This window comes from Bombus flavifrons, chromosome 9, assembly GCF_040668555.2.
Source record: "Bombus flavifrons isolate JBK064 chromosome 9, iyBomFlav1_principal, whole genome shotgun sequence".
In the NCBI taxonomy this organism is placed as follows: domain Eukaryota; kingdom Metazoa; phylum Arthropoda; class Insecta; order Hymenoptera; family Apidae; genus Bombus; species Bombus flavifrons.
The window spans coordinates 8,412,734-8,431,073 of NC_138450.1; the positions used below are offsets into that span (position 1 = coordinate 8,412,734).

General features: G+C 29.4%; 2 protein-coding genes across 3 annotated transcripts; one reads left to right on the forward strand and one right to left on the reverse strand.

The window, feature by feature from the left end:
• The first annotated feature begins 618 nt into the window (after positions 1-618).
• CIAPIN1 (cytokine induced apoptosis inhibitor 1) lies at positions 619-2,253 on the forward strand. The gene is made up of 5 exons (XM_069119526.1): positions 619-893; positions 1,063-1,373; positions 1,460-1,604; positions 1,702-1,814; positions 1,893-2,253. The coding sequence occupies exons 1-5, from the start codon at positions 743-745 to the stop codon at positions 2,001-2,003; spliced, it is 831 nt and encodes a 276-aa protein (XP_068975627.1). The 5' UTR covers positions 619-742; the 3' UTR covers positions 2,004-2,253.
• On the reverse strand, positions 2,238-16,688 carry cue (Low-density lipoprotein receptor repeat domain-containing protein cueball). 2 transcript variants are annotated; one of them, XM_069119525.1, is made up of 7 exons: positions 16,424-16,688; positions 9,577-9,792; positions 7,764-7,953; positions 6,945-7,547; positions 6,527-6,838; positions 5,780-6,059; positions 2,238-4,805 (listed from the first exon to the last, which is right to left on the reverse strand). In XM_069119525.1, the coding sequence occupies exons 1-7, from the start codon at positions 16,503-16,505 to the stop codon at positions 4,701-4,703; spliced, it is 1,788 nt and encodes a 595-aa protein (XP_068975626.1). In that variant the 5' UTR covers positions 16,506-16,688; the 3' UTR covers positions 2,238-4,700. The 2 variants fall into 2 exon arrangements, 1 of the variants encoding a protein (XP_068975626.1); XR_011173955.1 differs by lacking the exon at positions 2,238-4,805 and adding an exon at positions 5,142-5,570 and having other exon boundaries at positions 5,609-6,059.
• Positions 16,689-18,340: the final 1,652 nt, after the last annotated feature.

The following is an 18,340-nucleotide window of genomic DNA, read 5'->3' on the forward strand; positions in this document are numbered from 1 at the left end:
GTTTGCATAAGTATTTTATATAAGCGAAGTAGGAGATTCTTTGATGATTATTTGAATCATTGTATGTGTTCGATTTGAAAAAACGATTACACAATTTTTTTAAGAATTTCAGAAGAATTCTGATCTTTGTGGAGATATACAATTTATATAGTATAACACGATAATTCTAGAAGATCAGTAATATGATAACAATATTACCACAATATTACAATGGTATTAATTATATATGTATTGTATATGAATTACTAAAGGTGTGTTAATCAACTGATAACATTTTTATCTGATACATCAGCTTTTATTTTTACTTTGCTTATACGCATATATCTAATTATATTTTATTTATATGCAACAAACAAGTAAATGAATTTTATTTAACAGAAAGTAATAAATGATAACGCTTACCAACGCTGAGTCATTCTGTAGAAATTTTTAAACACATTTGAAAAATAATTTTATTTTTATTGATAATGTCATTTTTATTATTAGTAGTATTATTTCACAATTAAACATATAATTTTAATATGTCTTTTCCAGAAATATATTCTTACTGTATTCAAATATATTAATTACTTGGTTTCATAACAAGCAGCGCTAGTATCGCAGGTATTCGTTATCAACAGAATTGCGCATCTACCTTCTGTTAGATTGTGGAATCAGCTGAACTTCAGATTGCATGAAAATTGCATTTCATAAGCTTCTGAAACTCTTAACAATATTTTATGTTTACTTTGTTTAGTGAAAAATGTCTTTTCTTAAAGAAAATCATAGTGTACTGGTGGTCCTAGATAGCGAAATTTCCAATAATGACATCATAGACTTTATCAGTGGAATTAAAAAACATCTTAGCAATGCCGAACAGCTAACAACTATATCAACGAAAGAGCTGCAAAAATGTAAGTAATTAAATACTGTCGTATGTATAAAGTAGATTCATAAACATATATATTCATATATTCTGAACCATAAAAAAAAAAATAGATTTTCAGTATGTGCTTTTTAGTCAATTTTGTATATAAAAAGTGTTTCATCATTATGCACTAAATTTAATGTTTTCCTTCTCAGGTATTAATTCTTCTTCCTATGATGCAATTATCTCCATTTTTAAACGATCATGTCCGAATCTTAAAATGCTTTTAGAAGAATCTTTGCGAATGTTGAAACCTGGAGCAACATTAATTATTTATGAGTCACTCCAAGAAAAAGAAAATGCACATTCTCTTTACGATGAAAGGGTGTCCAACTTAAAATTAATTGGTTTTAAAGTAAAAGTACAAGAAAGTTTAGATACAAAACAATTAAAAGATCTTCTACTTAATATATATAATAGTACAGATAATATTTGTGAAGTACTAGCAGAAAAACGTTCATTTGAAGTAAGTGATACTTTTCTGTTTTTCATAAATCAATGTAGTTTTGATTAGACATACTCTTTATTTTCACCTGTATTATATTTATATAGATTGGTTCTAGTGTAACACTTAATTTTGGTGAAAAAAAATCTTCTAATGTATGGAAACTAGATAGCGCTGTTGATGAAGAATTAATTGATGAAGATGATCTTTTAGATGAAAGTGACATTGTCAAACCTATAATTAATTTGAGAGGTAACTTGAACACTTTATTCATATACAAATTTTAGTCAAGTACTTCTATTCATATACAAATTTTAGTTGAATACTTCTATTCATATACAAATTTTAGTATGTAGTACAACAGGTAAACGAAAAGCATGCAAAGATTGTTCTTGTGGATTAGCTGAAGAATTAAGTGGGAAAACTGCACCTGAAGGAACTGCAAAATCTTCATGTGGAAATGTAAGTAATTTGTTATACATCTCTATATTGGTTCTCTAAAAATATTTGACTAAATAGTAATATACATGTACTTTTCAGTGCTATCTTGGTGATGCATTTCGATGTGCTAGTTGTCCTTATCTTGGTATGCCTGCATTTAAACCTGGTGAAAAAGTAGTTTTATTTGAAAGTCAGTTAAAAGCAGACTAGTGAAATATTTGTGAGTTACACACATATTCTATTTTTATGTTAATTTTTTGCATGTAATTATCAGAATAATAATTCTTAATATTGTTAATCCTTGTTTTCCACTTTAACATTTCTATTCAAAATACAGGAGTTTTTTTCTTACTTATCTTTTCTACAACTGGGAAAGTAGTGTAGTATACATACAGAAACTTAAAAGGATGTAGCATAAAAGTTATGCAATAAAAATATAAAACATATCTATTACTCTTAATCATTTATTACATTTTTATTTGTATACAATAGCGATCAACATGTTAATTATAATAGAATGATACAAATTATTTAAAATCTCGAATAATTTAGATGAAGTAAATTCCGTTATAAAAACAATAAAATAATTTAAGTACCGTGTAATATTATGATACGAAACGATATGTGACATATCAACAAAATCATATTTTTCTATTACTGGAAGACAATAAAAAATAAAGATGGTAATTTCGCTATATACAAATTATTCTATAATTTATGAGGGAATATAAGCCCTTCACTATAAATCCACTAACCCTCCTCTGGGGTTGAGTGCTCGAGAAAGGACTACATTCCAAATGTAATATTTAATATATATATATATATATCTTTGTATCATTCTATTTGAACATATTTTGGAGTCTAACAAATACAAATATGTTGTATAAAATTGTCTACTAAACTTTTCAAAAACTTATCACGCCATTGCAAAGGACGATGGTTTTTAAATTATATTAGCATCGTGTACAGGAACAAAATAAATCGCCATATTTTTAATTTGCCTCTACAACAGGAACATTATTCCGTAGCGTAAAATATAGAAGTACATATCAGGGAAAAAAACATATGTTATTTAAAATGTTAACTCGTTTATACCATGATAATAAATGGTATTTTTTATGTCCGTAAATGAGTTTAAATCAGGACATAGCTGCGCAATATTTTTGCATTGTAAAAACTACTGCCATGCTACAATTGCCTTTCTGTTTTATCTACTTATTTAATATAGCTTCATTTGGTGCAAAAAAGATATTTTATTATTACTAGTATTATTATCATATATATGACGTTCTATAAACTTAATCTTTAATATTACCTCGAAATAATGTTTAGAAATTATACTATTACAGTTAGTGTTGATAATGTTATGTAGAACTTTGGTATAAATTTAAGTTTATGTTTTAAGTAGCTATACATCGTAAAAAGTTAGCTACCATTTGCTGTGAACAATTGTATAGTTTAAGTACGAAGAGAGCGATAGAAAGTACAATTTGGTATTTCGTTATTGGAAGCAATAGAACGGAAAACATAACATGACAGTTTCAAACAGATTCCTTCATTGTTTTACCATATTTCGCATAAGTTACTTTCACTTAAGTATATAACCATTTGTACTCTATTTTCAAAACCAAGAGATTACACAGAATCCTTCAGTCTGCAAACGAAGTTCAACACATTTGTTGTACTTTCTATGGATGTAAACGTCCACAATTTACATTATAATAATTTTATTATTATTTGAGGATGTAAATGAATTTCTTTTGAAAAATCATGTGCACAAACTTGCACAAATGTTTAAGATAGCTCTATATAATTTTTATACAAACAAACAAGTGTAATCGTTCAAAAAACAAAATCACTCATACTAATTTTAAAGTAATCTTTAAAAAATTAAATTTTTTAAAACTATCCAAATAATATTTTTGTATTTCATAGAATGTATAAGGCAGTTAAAAAAGTCATTTGGTATTTCATATTGTTTTTTCTAAAAGCTAACATTCTCTTTTTTTAGTAAAACAATATGTAACTTTTGTTAATGTAGACATCCCTCTTTTATCTGCAAATGTACAAAATGAAAACGAACATAGATGAATTAAAAAAATTCTTGATTTAATAATTTAATGCTTAAAACTTAAACTCGATGACGATCTTAATTAGAAACGTTCATTTTTCTTTTTCATAAACATAATGCAGTTCATTACAATAATTTTGTAATGAAAATTAAAATTTTCTTTAGAATTGTACTCACAATCAGTGGTACATTGAGCAATCATTAAGCCTAGCAATTAAGGCATGTTTCATGTACCCTTTCGGTTGCACTCGGGATTAATTTACAGAGCTAGTTATTTTGAAATATAATTTGTTATTACTGAAACAGCTTCAAAACAAAGAGTCGAGCAGAAAATAGAAACGAATAAATCAGAGAACCAAGAAATATTGAATAAAGCACTATATAAAACTTTTATAAATTTTATGTGTGTACATATACACATATGTATATGTATACATATATCTATATATTTATACACCAAGGCAGCTAAAAAATGGCATAGGACTTAAGATTTCTTGTTCTCTTATGAAAAATATATAATTACATATCTTTAAAAAAAATTGATAACCTTTTAACAACTAGATGAAATAATCTTTATATGAACACAGCCCTACATATTATATGATGTAATAAAAATTAAGAGTCCTCGAAAAGACCTTTGGCTTTCTTTTTTCTGACTTTATCATTGTCATGGTGTTCCCGTACATCTTGTAAGCATCGTTATTAATCATAACAATAATACTACAGCATTCTGCGGTATGTACAGACGTGCAGTTCCACGAAGTTAAACTTTTGACGGATTTCCTGTTAAGTCCATAAAATCTTTGCCAATTGACACGTCCAAATATTAGTTTATGCTACCACGAATTCTCCTCCATATTATCGAGTAAAAAATTCTTCTCCTCTTTCTTAGAAACATTAGCTCCCGACGCTGCCACACATAATTTTGGTTCGAAACATGGCTGTAAAAAATTAAAGTTTAAATGATGAGAACTCGATTAAGCTCGCTTCGAGATTTTGATGATGTCAAGTATGATAAAGACGATGATCTCCGATAAACCATAAAAAATAAAATTAAAAGAAAACATTAAATACCAAAGATGAAAAAAAGAATTTAAGAATTAATTTATATGTGAATAAATTGTACATAAGAGTTTATATGAAATACTGTGAGTTGCATTCATTAATGTTCAGTACTGTAGTATTTTCGTAATAAAGTATTAATTTCTTTTCCATGCTGTTATTCTATAGAAAGGTTACTATTAATTCGAAATGATTTTTATATTTAAAAATTGTTTATTTGTTTAAAATTGTTTAATGTTTTGATAATACAAAGTGTTTCGAACTCATAGTGATTAATTTACTGAATGTTTACTTCATACTGCAGCACCTATTTTGTAATGGAGTATCGCATAATGATTATAAGTTTGTCGTAATGAATTTTATGTATATACTGAAGATCATGAAAGAAACGTACAATGTGTAACAATTTATATAAATTCATGCATAGCAGCATATTAATCAAAACATAAGCAAAAGGTATCATAAAATAATATTTATTGCAATAGCATTGAAGTTAGTAAAAAATAAATATGCAACTGAGTTTAATTACTTAAATATTAAGTGTCCCAAATTAATTAAGCGTCAACTTTAATAAGTAATAACAAGCATTGTCAATCTAAAATTAGAGAGCAGCAATATTACAATCTCTTTGCTCTTTCTTCGCACTTGAATTTCTTACATAGAGGAAAAAGAAATAATCTACTTTATTAAGATTCTTGTTTGAATTTTTTCTTTAAGCCCTTAACTGATTCTTTTTCCCCGAATATGTATGTAGCTGCAGTACGTATCGTAGATCTCCAATTTATTGCATACGTATGCCCATATTTAGCATGCACATAAATAATGTTTATATTTTAGCTGGTCGATCACTCACAGTTTCACAGATATTCATGTTGCAGCAGTTCTCTATGGTTATTTCACACTGATTGTCCGGCAATTGTGGCCGAGATGTGAGTGGTGTCACACCACCTTTACTGACGACGAAACGCTTTTTGATGCGTGGCCGTTTTCGGAATTTATTTACATAAAAACTAAGTACGGCTATTACAAGAGTAAGTACACCAACGACTGCACCGAAAATTGGTAGCCACGTACTATATTCATTTTCCTCTTTAGCTATCACCATTTGTGCAAGGCGATTCTTTTCGGGACACCTGTTAACAGAAAATAACGAGAATTATAAGTTTTATATTCTTTAAAGTTTAATTGTATTAAATTGGTTAGAAATAATCTCATTCGAATATTAACCCTTTAGCGACATATGTTTGTAGTAGCTTCATCCGTGAAGAAATTATACGAACAAATGCGTGAATGCGATATTTCAGAAAAGATACCGTTCTGTTAATTGGACAAGTTATTTATATAAAAACAAATCTTATACACAATAATAACATGACACATGCTACTATCTATCAGCAAAATGTCAACAGTCGGGTCATTTATTTATTTATTATTTGTCGTCGAAATTGTTAAAAACTTCTGCTATGAAATAAACAATTATTTTAATTAAAGCCGATAGAATAGGAATTCAGAAGTGATTGAATTCGAAGTAAGGAGGTCGCAAAAATTCTTCAGGTCCTCATAAAATTACGAAGTTAAGAATTTCTCAAAAGCAATGTACCTGCAGTGAGCGGTAACGATGCTAGTAGGAACTCGTTCTGTTGTACAAATTATTTCACAAAGTTCAGCAGTATTGCCTAAAATCTCGCAACGAGATCCTTCGGAATATTTACATTTACAAACTGGTTTTTCATCTTGGACGGAACATTGACCATCATGCAAGCAGTAGTCTTTGCAAAGGTCTGTTTCACATCTTGGTCCAATAAATGCGTTATTGCACTTACATGTGGGTAATCCGTCACTATTTATACTGCAATTGCCTCGGAAGCAGTAATTGTGACAAAGATTTATCTCGCAATACAGTCCAGTGAATCTGAAATAGTTGAATTTGTACTTAGTTTGTATTCTACGAATTCAAGATTGAATAACATATTTTTGAGATATTCAAATTAAGTACATATCTAGCATCAGATACTTACCCAAGCCTGCACTGGCACGTTCCTTCCTTCTCACCCACATGACCATCATTCAGGCAGTGTTTGGACGTCTCTGTGGTCAGTTCCGATTCCTCTGTGCTGGTTATCAAATTATTATACGACCTTTCGTCCAGCGACAAGTTCGTCGGGTTAGTATTTTGTGTTGTATTCGTATTCACCGGGCATTCTACTTTGCCAACGTTATCACGGGTTACGATCCCAGCTGGATCGGCGTCATGAGTTGATTGGTAGGAGCGAAACATCCTTGGCTCGTCAAATTTTGTGTCTTTTGGTATTGTCCAAACAGCTCTGTGCACCAGATCGGACCAATATATCGAGTTATGATCTAACGCCAGGTACACTGGTTGATGACGCTTAGGGTGAACCAGTAGTTCACGCTCAGAACCATCGAGATTGCTGCGCTCGATTTTTATTCTTAGGCCTTCTGCATCGTCGATCCAATATAGCTTCTTGTTACTGTGATCTATAGCGACAGCTAGTGGCTCGTATAAATCCTCCTTGATCACTGTTACTCGATTGCTTCCGTCTAGATTCGACTTCTCGATACTTGGATTTGTATTATTACTATTTACCCAGTATATGTGACTAGAAACAACGTACAATTATCAGACATTCAAGTTTCATTTTATATCGCGTGTTATTTTATCTTTTTCTTTTCTTTTTTTTCCTAATCCCGTTCGGTGAAGATATTTTTATTCTCTCTTATTTGACGCGAATTTCTAAACGGAACTAGACCGGTCGAGATTGCACGTTGTCGTGAATGGACACGACAGCGTTCTAGGTAGGACATAAATGGCACACCTGTTACATACATCCAGAGCGATACCACGTGGGCTCTGGTACGTTAAATTGTGGAGGATCGTTGGTTCTTCCGGTAGCCCATCTTCTGATACGTGCATCTTCATGATCACTCCTTGCAAAGCGTCGCTCCAAAATAGGGTTCGACTCTTTATGTCAAAGGCAAGCGCAAGAATGTAACTTTTGCTTTGTTCTACGGATAATAAAGAACATCGTTTGTTATATATACTTTCTTTCGAAAGACGAAGTTTATATTTAAATGTAAAGGTACACTTATTTTTCTATTGATTGTATGGTTGAATTTCGAACGTAAGAAATTGTAGAATACTGGTAGTATAAGGTGAAAATTACTTTTTTCTTTTCTAAGTAAAATACAATTTCTCTGGAGATATTCCTTACTCTTTTTAAATAGATAACAAAAAGAAGGTAATAGAAGAAACGTTTGAACCTGTTTGGTTTTATGTATCAGACATGTTCTAACGTCGTTTCTCAATGCATTGAAGTAGCATTGAAAAACTACAAATTTATAATTGTAGAATTTTATATTCAAGGCATTAAGTTAAAAAAAATTCTATGTTATCTTTAATGAATTCATCTAAATGATATTCAGTTCGTTTTTCAAACTAGTACCGTCATCATTTACTTCAACATTGCTTTTTGGTCTTTTATTATTCATGAAATCTCCCTTTGAGACGAATAAAAAACACATGGATGCACCCAAAGGATAAAAGGGCATTTCCTTTGTTCTTTACGGAAAATGGTAGTTTTACATTGTGGGCTGTTTCTTTAAGAACGACTATAATAAATTGAAAGACAAAATCTTGAGTGGTGCCGTTATCCTTTCCAAAAGTTTCACAGATGCGTATCTTTGAAAAAAACCTACCATCATCTTGAGAAAAAAAAGTTTGCTCGATTTCTAAGCAAATTATTTCTTTGTATATTGATACATTTTATTTATTTAATCTTTCCTAAAGAAGTTTAGTAAATAGTCAGTTGGAAATTACTAATATATACTATTAATTACTAATTACTAATACATATATATATATTGGAATATAATGCAATAGATCATGCAATTTGCAGGATTAAGGAATGAATAGTATTTTTAAATTTATATTATCTAATTAAGATTCTTTATTAAAATCCTAATTATCTATATGATTAATGTAAAATATGACAATGATTTCTTTATTCCCACAACGAAACTCTTACTTGGATTGCATTACGTATAAGATAATACATGGATGATAAGTAATCCCGTTATACGTTTCTCTTCCATTATAAATGTAATAATTCGATTTTGCACGAGGCATTTATCATTCTATTTTAAGAACCGTAAATTATCGTCAAATACTAATTGAATATTTTTTAATACTCTATTATGCTTTGTACGTTTTTTAGACAGCAAAACGAAAGACGTTAAGTTGTTAGTGTAATAAATAAAAATTATCTTAATGAATTTTTCTCTGATAAAATATTTCATAGAAAGTAATATTGACATGAACATTTATACTATGTGGAAGTTTATCAGCTAAATTGATATTTGAAATATATCTACTGAATAATATTAATAACAAATTAATATTTCTTAGTTTCAAAGAAGTTTCAATTCGCTCTTGTTATTCATATTTTGGTCCATTTTGAGTAACATTGGGATAATTTAAATTTCGTAATTTCTCAATACCAAGTAGGTGCATACATAAGATAAATTCTATCTATCTTTATACATTACACAAATACAATTGTAATAATATTCAGAAATAAGTTGAAAGTAACTTAGAAATATATAAAGAAAAACGAAATTTAATGTACTTACTTTTAAGTAATGGTTTCAAGGTGAAATTCTTGTCCTCCAGGTCATTACTAAATATGGTTATGTTCTTGTTACTCACATCGCTAAAATACATTGTTCTAGTGATATCATCGTAGGCCACCCCCGATAAAGTCACAGCTTCCGCTAACTTTGCCTGTCCGATTAGCGTTTGATTTTGTGCGAGAAATTCAACTTCACGCCCTATCGCGATCGCTATATCTGTAAACCAAAAAATATCTGAACTTAGTAGAATATTTTCTCAAATTGTTTAAATTTAAGCAGGCAAACTGCATTTCATTAAAATTGCACTGCAACCATTCAATGAAATTGTCATGTTTAATTTAGTGTAGTTGCTTTTCCTTAACGATGATAGTTTTTCGACTATCAATGTATGAATTTAATTATTCATGCGTTCATTATATACATTCCTATGCGTTTGTCCTATGTAAGGACATAGTGATTATATAGTAATTTAAGTATCATAAGATTTGTGTAAAAATAGAAAATTTATCTATTTTTAATATTTCAAAAGATACGATAATTGTTTCAAAGACAACAATGTACAGTTTCAAGGATGTAAATATCGTAACACGACAAGATATATTCTATTATATATTTCCTAGAAATTTAAAAAAATCTAAATTTTCAAATGACTGTCTAGAAAATATCTAGAAATTAACATTGTTTATCTGATTTATGGGATACTGTAAATTACTAGAAAAAATGTCTGCATATACTCTAAAATTCTGTTTACTAATCAATTGTCATTGATTATTACCTAGAACTTGAAAATATCGTATAGTGTTAGTTTAAAGATACTTTAAAAAGTTAAGTTTTCTTATCTGCTCATTTTTGTTAATACCATGGCACCTATGATAGCTTTATCGTTATCTTTTGCCTGTTTATAAGGGGTGCAATTATATTTATCTTAATAATTTATGATACACGAGTCATTTGCTACCGACGAAGATAATTATTGAGAAATTAATCCTGGACGGTTTATAGTTTCAATGAATATTAAGCTGCACTGCGGAATAGATGTTGCTTGAAGTTGCAATTTTGCTGATCGCTTAATACTCGACAAATATTATCTCTCTAAATTTAACACATTCGTAGTTGTTAATTTTACTTAAATATTAAATTGAACCGCGCGGTTTTACACTTAAGCAATATTTGAAAAATTTAATTTCAAATATTACGCCATGTATGACTTTGTCGCTTATGATTACAAATGGAAATAGACACAAGAAATTTATTTTTTCCTTGAGTCACAGTAACGCGTTAGCTGTCGTTAACGTGTTAATAATTAAAGGGTCCACGGCAGAAAAGAGGAATGGGTTTAACGTTATTCTGTACGTTCCTGTGCCTGCTCTTTATCACTGGCTATGTCGCCAATTTGAATTACAATTTTCACAGCAGTTATAAGAAATTGAGGTGTACAAGGTATTTTTCATTTTTTGTTTACAGTTTAGTGTGTTCCATATTACCAAAAATTATGAACAAAAGTTGAAAACGATGTAGAATAAAATGAAAAATAAAATATTTCATTTTGATATAATATCTATGAGAAAATGTGAAGTTGCGACATTATACAAATATTGAAAAATAAATTTATTTTAATAAGTTTTCGGAGAAATGTTAAAACTTGATATTTCTCCTTTTTCTCATGGACCTGAACCTTCTAATTATTTCCAATTGTTTCTAACTAATTAATAATGATCATACAAATCATACATTTACAGTTATTATATAATAATATAATAAAAATTATACAATAAATTATATCTATAATAATTATACAGATATCTATAATAAATAATTTTCTATTATAGATTTATATATATAAATTCTTTTCTTGCCTAGTTTGGAAATATCTTTATACTGTTATATCTAGATCAAATAAAGATTAGTACTCGATAACAGTGATAGTAGTAACTTGAATAAGATATACTTGGATAAATATTGGCGAAAGTATAAATGAATTCTTATAACTAACTCTGCTATGTTCTCTCGGTAATTTCCGATTCGATTACATTTTTCTAACATTAACGCAATTTGAACAAAATATGGAAAAAGTCTTATGGGTATGCATGATTTCTCGCTTCAATTTTATGTCACGTATCTTCTTAAAATATTACAAATCCTTGTTGTTTGCTAAGACGAGAGCAGAATCGAAATATAAAAATGCAAAGATCGTAACGGTTAAATTTATTATATCAGGGCGCAAGTTGAGTAGCAATCGTCTCGATTTCACAAACTAAAGATAGCGTCCGTGCATCGTACTTATCATTCGTATATTTGCATTAAGATATCGGTTAATTAAGACTTCTTAACCCTGACTCCTGCGACCATGTTCATTTCTCTGAAAATATTATAAATATAACAATTATTTCTTATAATTCCAAACAACTTAAGTTTACGACGAGTCTAAAAAAGATAAAGGAAAAACAATAATTACAATTTTTCAAGTATCGAAACTGCAGTTCTGTTGGCAAAAACAATTTAAAACTTATATTAAGCTCTATTTATTAACCTTATCATGCATTCCTATTTGAAAATATGTTAACAATACAAGATATGGACAAAAATTGAACTCGTCGCCTTCAGTATAACGTAGTGTCAATACTCGGTACATATGTATATGTACATATCTGTTTGATAATGTTTATTCAAAAGATCTTCCTCAATTCACGTAATAGCGATCAATCATTTACGCCATTACTCCTCGATATTTATGTCTCTTTACTATTATACAGTTGTTCTAGAAATTAGTATTACGTCAAGGGAAATTGCAAAATTATCAATTTTGAATATAAATAATATAATACAAAAGATAATATCAGTATGACTATTTATAATGCTACGTATATTTTGTTTGATTTTATTTTATGTCAACACTATCAACATTTACAAGGAGTAGTTCCTAGATCTTAGATTGAAATAAAAGATTGTAATAAATAATAATCTTTTTCTCGTAAGTAAATAAAATTGTGTAGTCAAGGCGAATTAATAGTGATATATTATAATTTGAAAAAGCTTGTATTTAAATTTCTATGATACTACAAATGTATATATATATATAGTTGATTATATCGAGGCTATAAATTAACCTACAAATTGGCGGCATCGATTGATGCTCTTCAAGACCGTATATAGAACTTTATTAGAGGATGTATGTATAAATTTTCTATACATAAGGAAATATGAAAGGAAAAATACTGAAGTTCAAAGATCAAAGTTTAGTCAATTTGCTCAGAGCTTAATAAAGTTTGTAATTTTTATCTATTCTCGCATGTGTCAAGTATTTTGTGTAATATATATATATATATATAATTCTTTCATCAAGTACACGTGCTTTCAGTTACGCATATGTTTTGTGACGCTGCGCGCGCAACTACTATACATTTAAAAGGTCCGCGCCAGAAATTTAATGTAGAAAGTTTGACACTATATCTCGAAGTTAAATGTTTTGTCATAAAACAGTAAAGGAATTTTTTGTTCCTCTTGTTATGTACATTATGTGCATTTCAATGTATCGTATGTTTCTTTTAATATTATAACTTCAACGTTTTTAATGTTGATAATTAATTATGAATCACCTTTATTATAAAGTACTATTTAAATATGAAAAATTGCAACTAAAATTAAATGAAATATAACATAAAGCAAAATATTTAATATTCTAGTAATCTTTCCACTAAAAAGAGAAGAAGATAAGAGAAAGAAAAAAGCAACTTGTCGTTTTGTACAGAAATATAAGCGTCTGATAAAACTTTAATTTCTGTTACAGAAATTTCCCAATGTCTAAATTTTTGTTTGTATATTATTTGCTTTAGATATCGAGAACTCAAAAACACATATCGTAATTATACATTGCGCACCGTATCAGCTCTAATTATAAGTAAGAAAGTAATGCGACAAACTGTCCGGGAAATACGACAAACGATTAAAACTTATTTAAAAACTTGGTATCGATAAATGAGATCTAAAGTCGAAGATCATTGAATTTTTTCTTCATTGTCAATTGACCTAGCAAAGAGGAAATGGAAGTGCGCAATGCCTTCGAAATATCGAATAAACTGTTGACGTTCTTGCAATATATTCGTGTGCTTGCGCGTACGAATATGTTAAGTAACTTCGACTTGATATCGTAGTAGCAACGTTGACGGAATCATGTACGCATGAACATAGATTTTGTTTATGTAAGAGTAAACAACAGGATGAGAACGTTTATATGTAGTAGTTGTAAAATTTACTGTAGTAAATATTGTTTATTAGATACTTTTACTATATGGCAATAGTTTCTCCGAATTTTAATGTAAATATTTAATTAACGTACTTTAATGTTTATATTTTTTACATACAATTTTGGCATACAGATAAATAGAAATACATATGTTCACGAAATATAAACAGTTGTAAAAAAATATTACGAATGTATATTCACAAAAATATCATAGCAATACTATTCACTGTTTATCAGTGGCTTTTCCAAATTATATTCATAAATTTTAATGTGAAAATGGAAAAACTAGAATGATAAATATTGATAATAATATCTTACATAACTTTGACATACATATGCATAGAAATGCGGTTATAAAGGATAAATATTATAAATGTATATGTACATGCAAAAATGTTATAATAATATATATTTAAAATGTTATAATAATACATACATATATATTTATTTAAATTTTTATAAGGAAAAATTTATTCCATTCGCATAAACAAGTAATTGTGAGAACAATTATTTTCAATGGTTCTAAAACGTATTTTTAATTGTAATAATAATAATTGTAATAATATTTTTTTGCCAAATACATTTCTAACGATTTTTATTTTTCTCATTTATCAATTTTTTACTTTTTATCAAATTAAATAATAATATCATATTTCCTTTTTACCGATTTAATCTATTGTACATGAAAAGTGATCTATCAAATTAGTGACGCGGTAAAGGTATGCGTAGAAAAAATTGATGATGAAAGTAAAAAATGATATGTAAAGCTGAGTCATCTTTTACTATTATTATTCCCACTTTTGAGTTTTTTTTTTCATAAATTATCTCGAGTGTTACATTTCTCTGTCCCATATACATAACTCGGAACATTTTACATCGCCTGCTTCGCGATCGCGATATGAAAATGTAGCTTATTCAGTTTCATTGCGCTCGAAACGTTCTCGTCATGCTTATTTCTAATAAACACGTTCTCATAAATCTTATTAATGAGATGAAATACGTGTAATAAAAAATGTCACACGTGTTCGTTATACTTGTTAACTTATCAAAAGTTTAGATACGATCGAAAACTGATCAACGTATTTTTTATTAAACTAGTCTATTATGCTGTACGGATACACATTTTACATAATCATATACATGGTGTGTAAGAAATAGTAAAGCATTATTCTTTTCTATGTTATCAGTTATGAAAAAGTCACTAACGGAACTACATAGTACCGTAAACACCCTATATAACAAGAGATCCTTGAATAAAGGAATAATCAAGTTGAAGATGTTAGCAAACTGGGAATAAGAAATTAATGCGTCTTGTTTACTTCACAGACTAGTCAAGTTCCAGCACTGCTAATATAGTTTCATTTCAAACATAATACATAGTATCGTAAAAATATTAAAATCTCTGTTATACTATATATCGATGCATTGATGAAGACAGTCTTCTACAATGTAAACTTTCCATGCGATCGTAGGATTAAACAAACCGATCAATCTTATCAGTTTCGCTTGTTACGTAATCGAAATTTCACACTTCATCGTATACGCATAATTCGGTTCGCAGTTTGTATAATATGAGGATCGGTTATTGAGTCTAGTAGTAGGATGCACGGCGTAGTGGGGCAGATTTTCTAGACGCGCTGGCAAGAACGTGCGAGAAATACCAAAGAATTCGAAGAATTTGCGACATCGCCTGTCATTCAAAAAATTTTTGTGACATAATTTGCGCGATTACCGGTTATTTTTAGGTTTCCATGCCACATGCTTTTCTTTCGATATTAGTCAAGGATCGAATAGTCAAAGTAGGTGAAATAGGTCCCCGCCAATGCACTTATCGTCATGAATGCATGATTTCAAATTTCGCCGGTAGTCGGCAGTTTCTAGCGGCGTTACCAAACCATGATAATTTAATATGGTTCTCTATTCGTCGTTCCATTAGATTTTTAATAAAACGGCTGTTCATTCGTTACATATCGATTCCCGTGTGCGTGTACACATATACACTACATACACACTAACTGACTGGAATTCTACTTTCCTAGCTGGCCGTTGCTATCTGTATCAGTTTTTAGGGGTGACTTTGTAAAATGAATCTCGTGTTTTATATGTAAAATAAATAAATATATTCAATATTTACACGTGATACGACTCGTACTTAATGGAATAGAGAGGTATTCGTGATTTTTTAGATACATACCTCCCTTGATAACTGGCCATGGATCGAGGCTTTACTCGGTCAGTTAACAAGGCGCATTGCTCTGTACACGGAACACAGTCTACAACTTGACATTCATTACGTAAACAGGTATAAGGACAAGTACCGTTTCGATTGGTTTCCGTGTGAATATGAATCGTGAAAGTTTGGCGAAGCGTTTCGAGACAAATCAAACATCGGTTTCATTCACCTTTACAACCGTATTTCGATGTTCTGCATGGTAAAACAGTCTGGGAGAAGTGGCGTACGTGACCACTGAAACCGCGTGAATGGAGACAGCGTTCGCGCGACCCGCAACGCGGTGTTACTTATACCGTGTGTACTACGTTAAATTGCTGTTAGTCCAAATTTTCGTCACATAAAATTATTAAACAAATGCTTATTCTACTTACCCCAGGATCTGGCGTGAATGTTAATCGCGAAAATTCCAAGTACTATCGTGAATATAACAGCCAAGTTTTCACGGGATGTCATGATGTGGGTTCATTTGTCAGTCGCCTAATTAGTATGGAAATATCGATAAGACACGGGTGACGAGTATAAATATCACGTAGATACACCGTAGTCCTAATTTCTCTTTGTCTTCTTGAATAGAAGGAGGTGACGAATGATACAGCACATCCTTACTTTACGGCGGCTATGCGCAAACTGAGAACTCGTGACTTCGATATGAAGGTAAAAACGAGGAGACCAGTGGCGTAGCACGTCGCTTCTGCGGATAGGCTTCTCAAATGTCATTAAAAATGCTGTCGCCTTAATTCGAGTAATTAAGTAGCGTTAACGGAAACGTTTAAGCAGATGTTATTATTATACGTGTTGGACAAGTTATATGTATATTATACTCATTTGCAATTGCAGTTAGTTCAAAATTTTTAACATGTTATTTTTCGATATTATTTGGAAATATCTTATAGAAATTTTATTTGCTATAGTTTAATAATAATGTTAGAGTACTTACACGTTAAATTTTTTGGTTGATGATTAAATTATTTTGAAAAATTCACGGGGAATATAACATAAAACATAACATATCTGTAGCAGTATTATATGGATTTGTACATCCTTTTTGTTAATAAAAATTGTTATTAATTATATAATATCGTTTTATACGTATTAAAATATTTTTAATCTCGTTTAAGAATACTTTTCTGATGCAATGAGCAACCTGTCCAATTGCAAAGCCAGACTTGTATATCTTATTTATCGCACTTCGTAAAATATTGCATTTAAATTCATTTAACCTTCAACATGAGGGAGATAAATCATAGTAAAGAACTTTCAGTAGTGTTAAGATTGTTAAGTTTATGAAGCTTCGAATTTACGTCAGAAAATGACAGCAAATATTGAAAACTTTTGCATACTATTTATATATATATATATCTGATATTTATTTATAAGAAATAAAAATTATAATTTTTTCAATTTTTAATTCATAATTCTTTATTTTAATGAGTTTCCTTTTATATAAATCGTACAAACATTCATCTTGTTTTATTGTTTAAAAATAAACAAATTGCATTTTCTTCAAAGTTATCGCAATAAATAATATAACACAAATATATTTTGTAAAATTCTTAGTAGTTGTTTAGTAATTTTTAACATTCAGTGTGCATGATTGATTCAAAGAACTAAATTGAATAAAATTAATGAATATCTAATTAAAATTTGCAATATGTACAGAAGATACTAAAGTTACATAAACTGCATTGTTTATCTTATATTTTTATCTTATATTTATCTTATATTTATATCTTATATTTTTATCCAGGAAGTGAATACAAAAAGTATACTTCGTTCCTTCTAGAAAAGATTCAATTTTTGCGCGCAAATTTACAGTACCATCTATCGCCACTAGGATAAGATACATATATGTGTACATAATTCAAACTTCACATTCCTATCTAATCTGTTTCGTTTATGACCCACCACCTCGCGGGAACATTCGTTTTTAATTGTATTAAAATCAAATGGAAATAAATTGAATAAATTCAGTACAATGCTCGACATTGAATATCAAAATATAAATTCATTATAGTTTTATACAGGATATGGATTGTATTCAACATTTCACTTGCATCGATCTTATATGAAATAATTAACATTTATTTAATCCCTTGTAATTAATAAACAGTATATTTTCCTGCTAATAATATGCCAACAAGAAAATACAAAATCTGATTGTAGAAATACTTTGTAATGCACTAGGATAAAATAGTCCACTCTTATATACAACTGCACCACCATCAATCCGATTCTTTTGTAATATTAAACGATGAATTGTAAAAGAGAACAATGAAGAAAATGGTCGG

Excerpts from the sequence above, each read along its gene's own strand:
- CIAPIN1 (XM_069119526.1), top strand. The coding sequence starts at position 743 with ATGTCTTTTCTTAAAGAAAATCATAGTGTACTGGTGGTCCTAGATAGC. Across the intron at positions 1,605-1,701 it reads ACCTATAATTAATTTGAGAG|TATGTAGTACAACAGGTAAA; the intron begins GTAACTTGAACA and ends TACAAATTTTAG. Across the intron at positions 1,815-1,892 it reads CAAAATCTTCATGTGGAAAT|TGCTATCTTGGTGATGCATT; the intron begins GTAAGTAATTTG and ends TGTACTTTTCAG.
- cue (XM_069119525.1), bottom strand. The coding sequence starts at position 16,505 with ATGACATCCCGTGAAAACTTGGCTGTTATATTCACGATAGTACTTGGA. Across the intron at positions 7,954-9,576 it reads CTTGAAACCATTACTTAAAA|AACAAAGCAAAAGTTACATT; the intron begins GTAAGTACATTA and ends TATTATCCGTAG. Across the intron at positions 7,548-7,763 it reads GCTCTGGATGTATGTAACAG|TCACATATACTGGGTAAATA; the intron begins GTGTGCCATTTA and ends CGTTGTTTCTAG.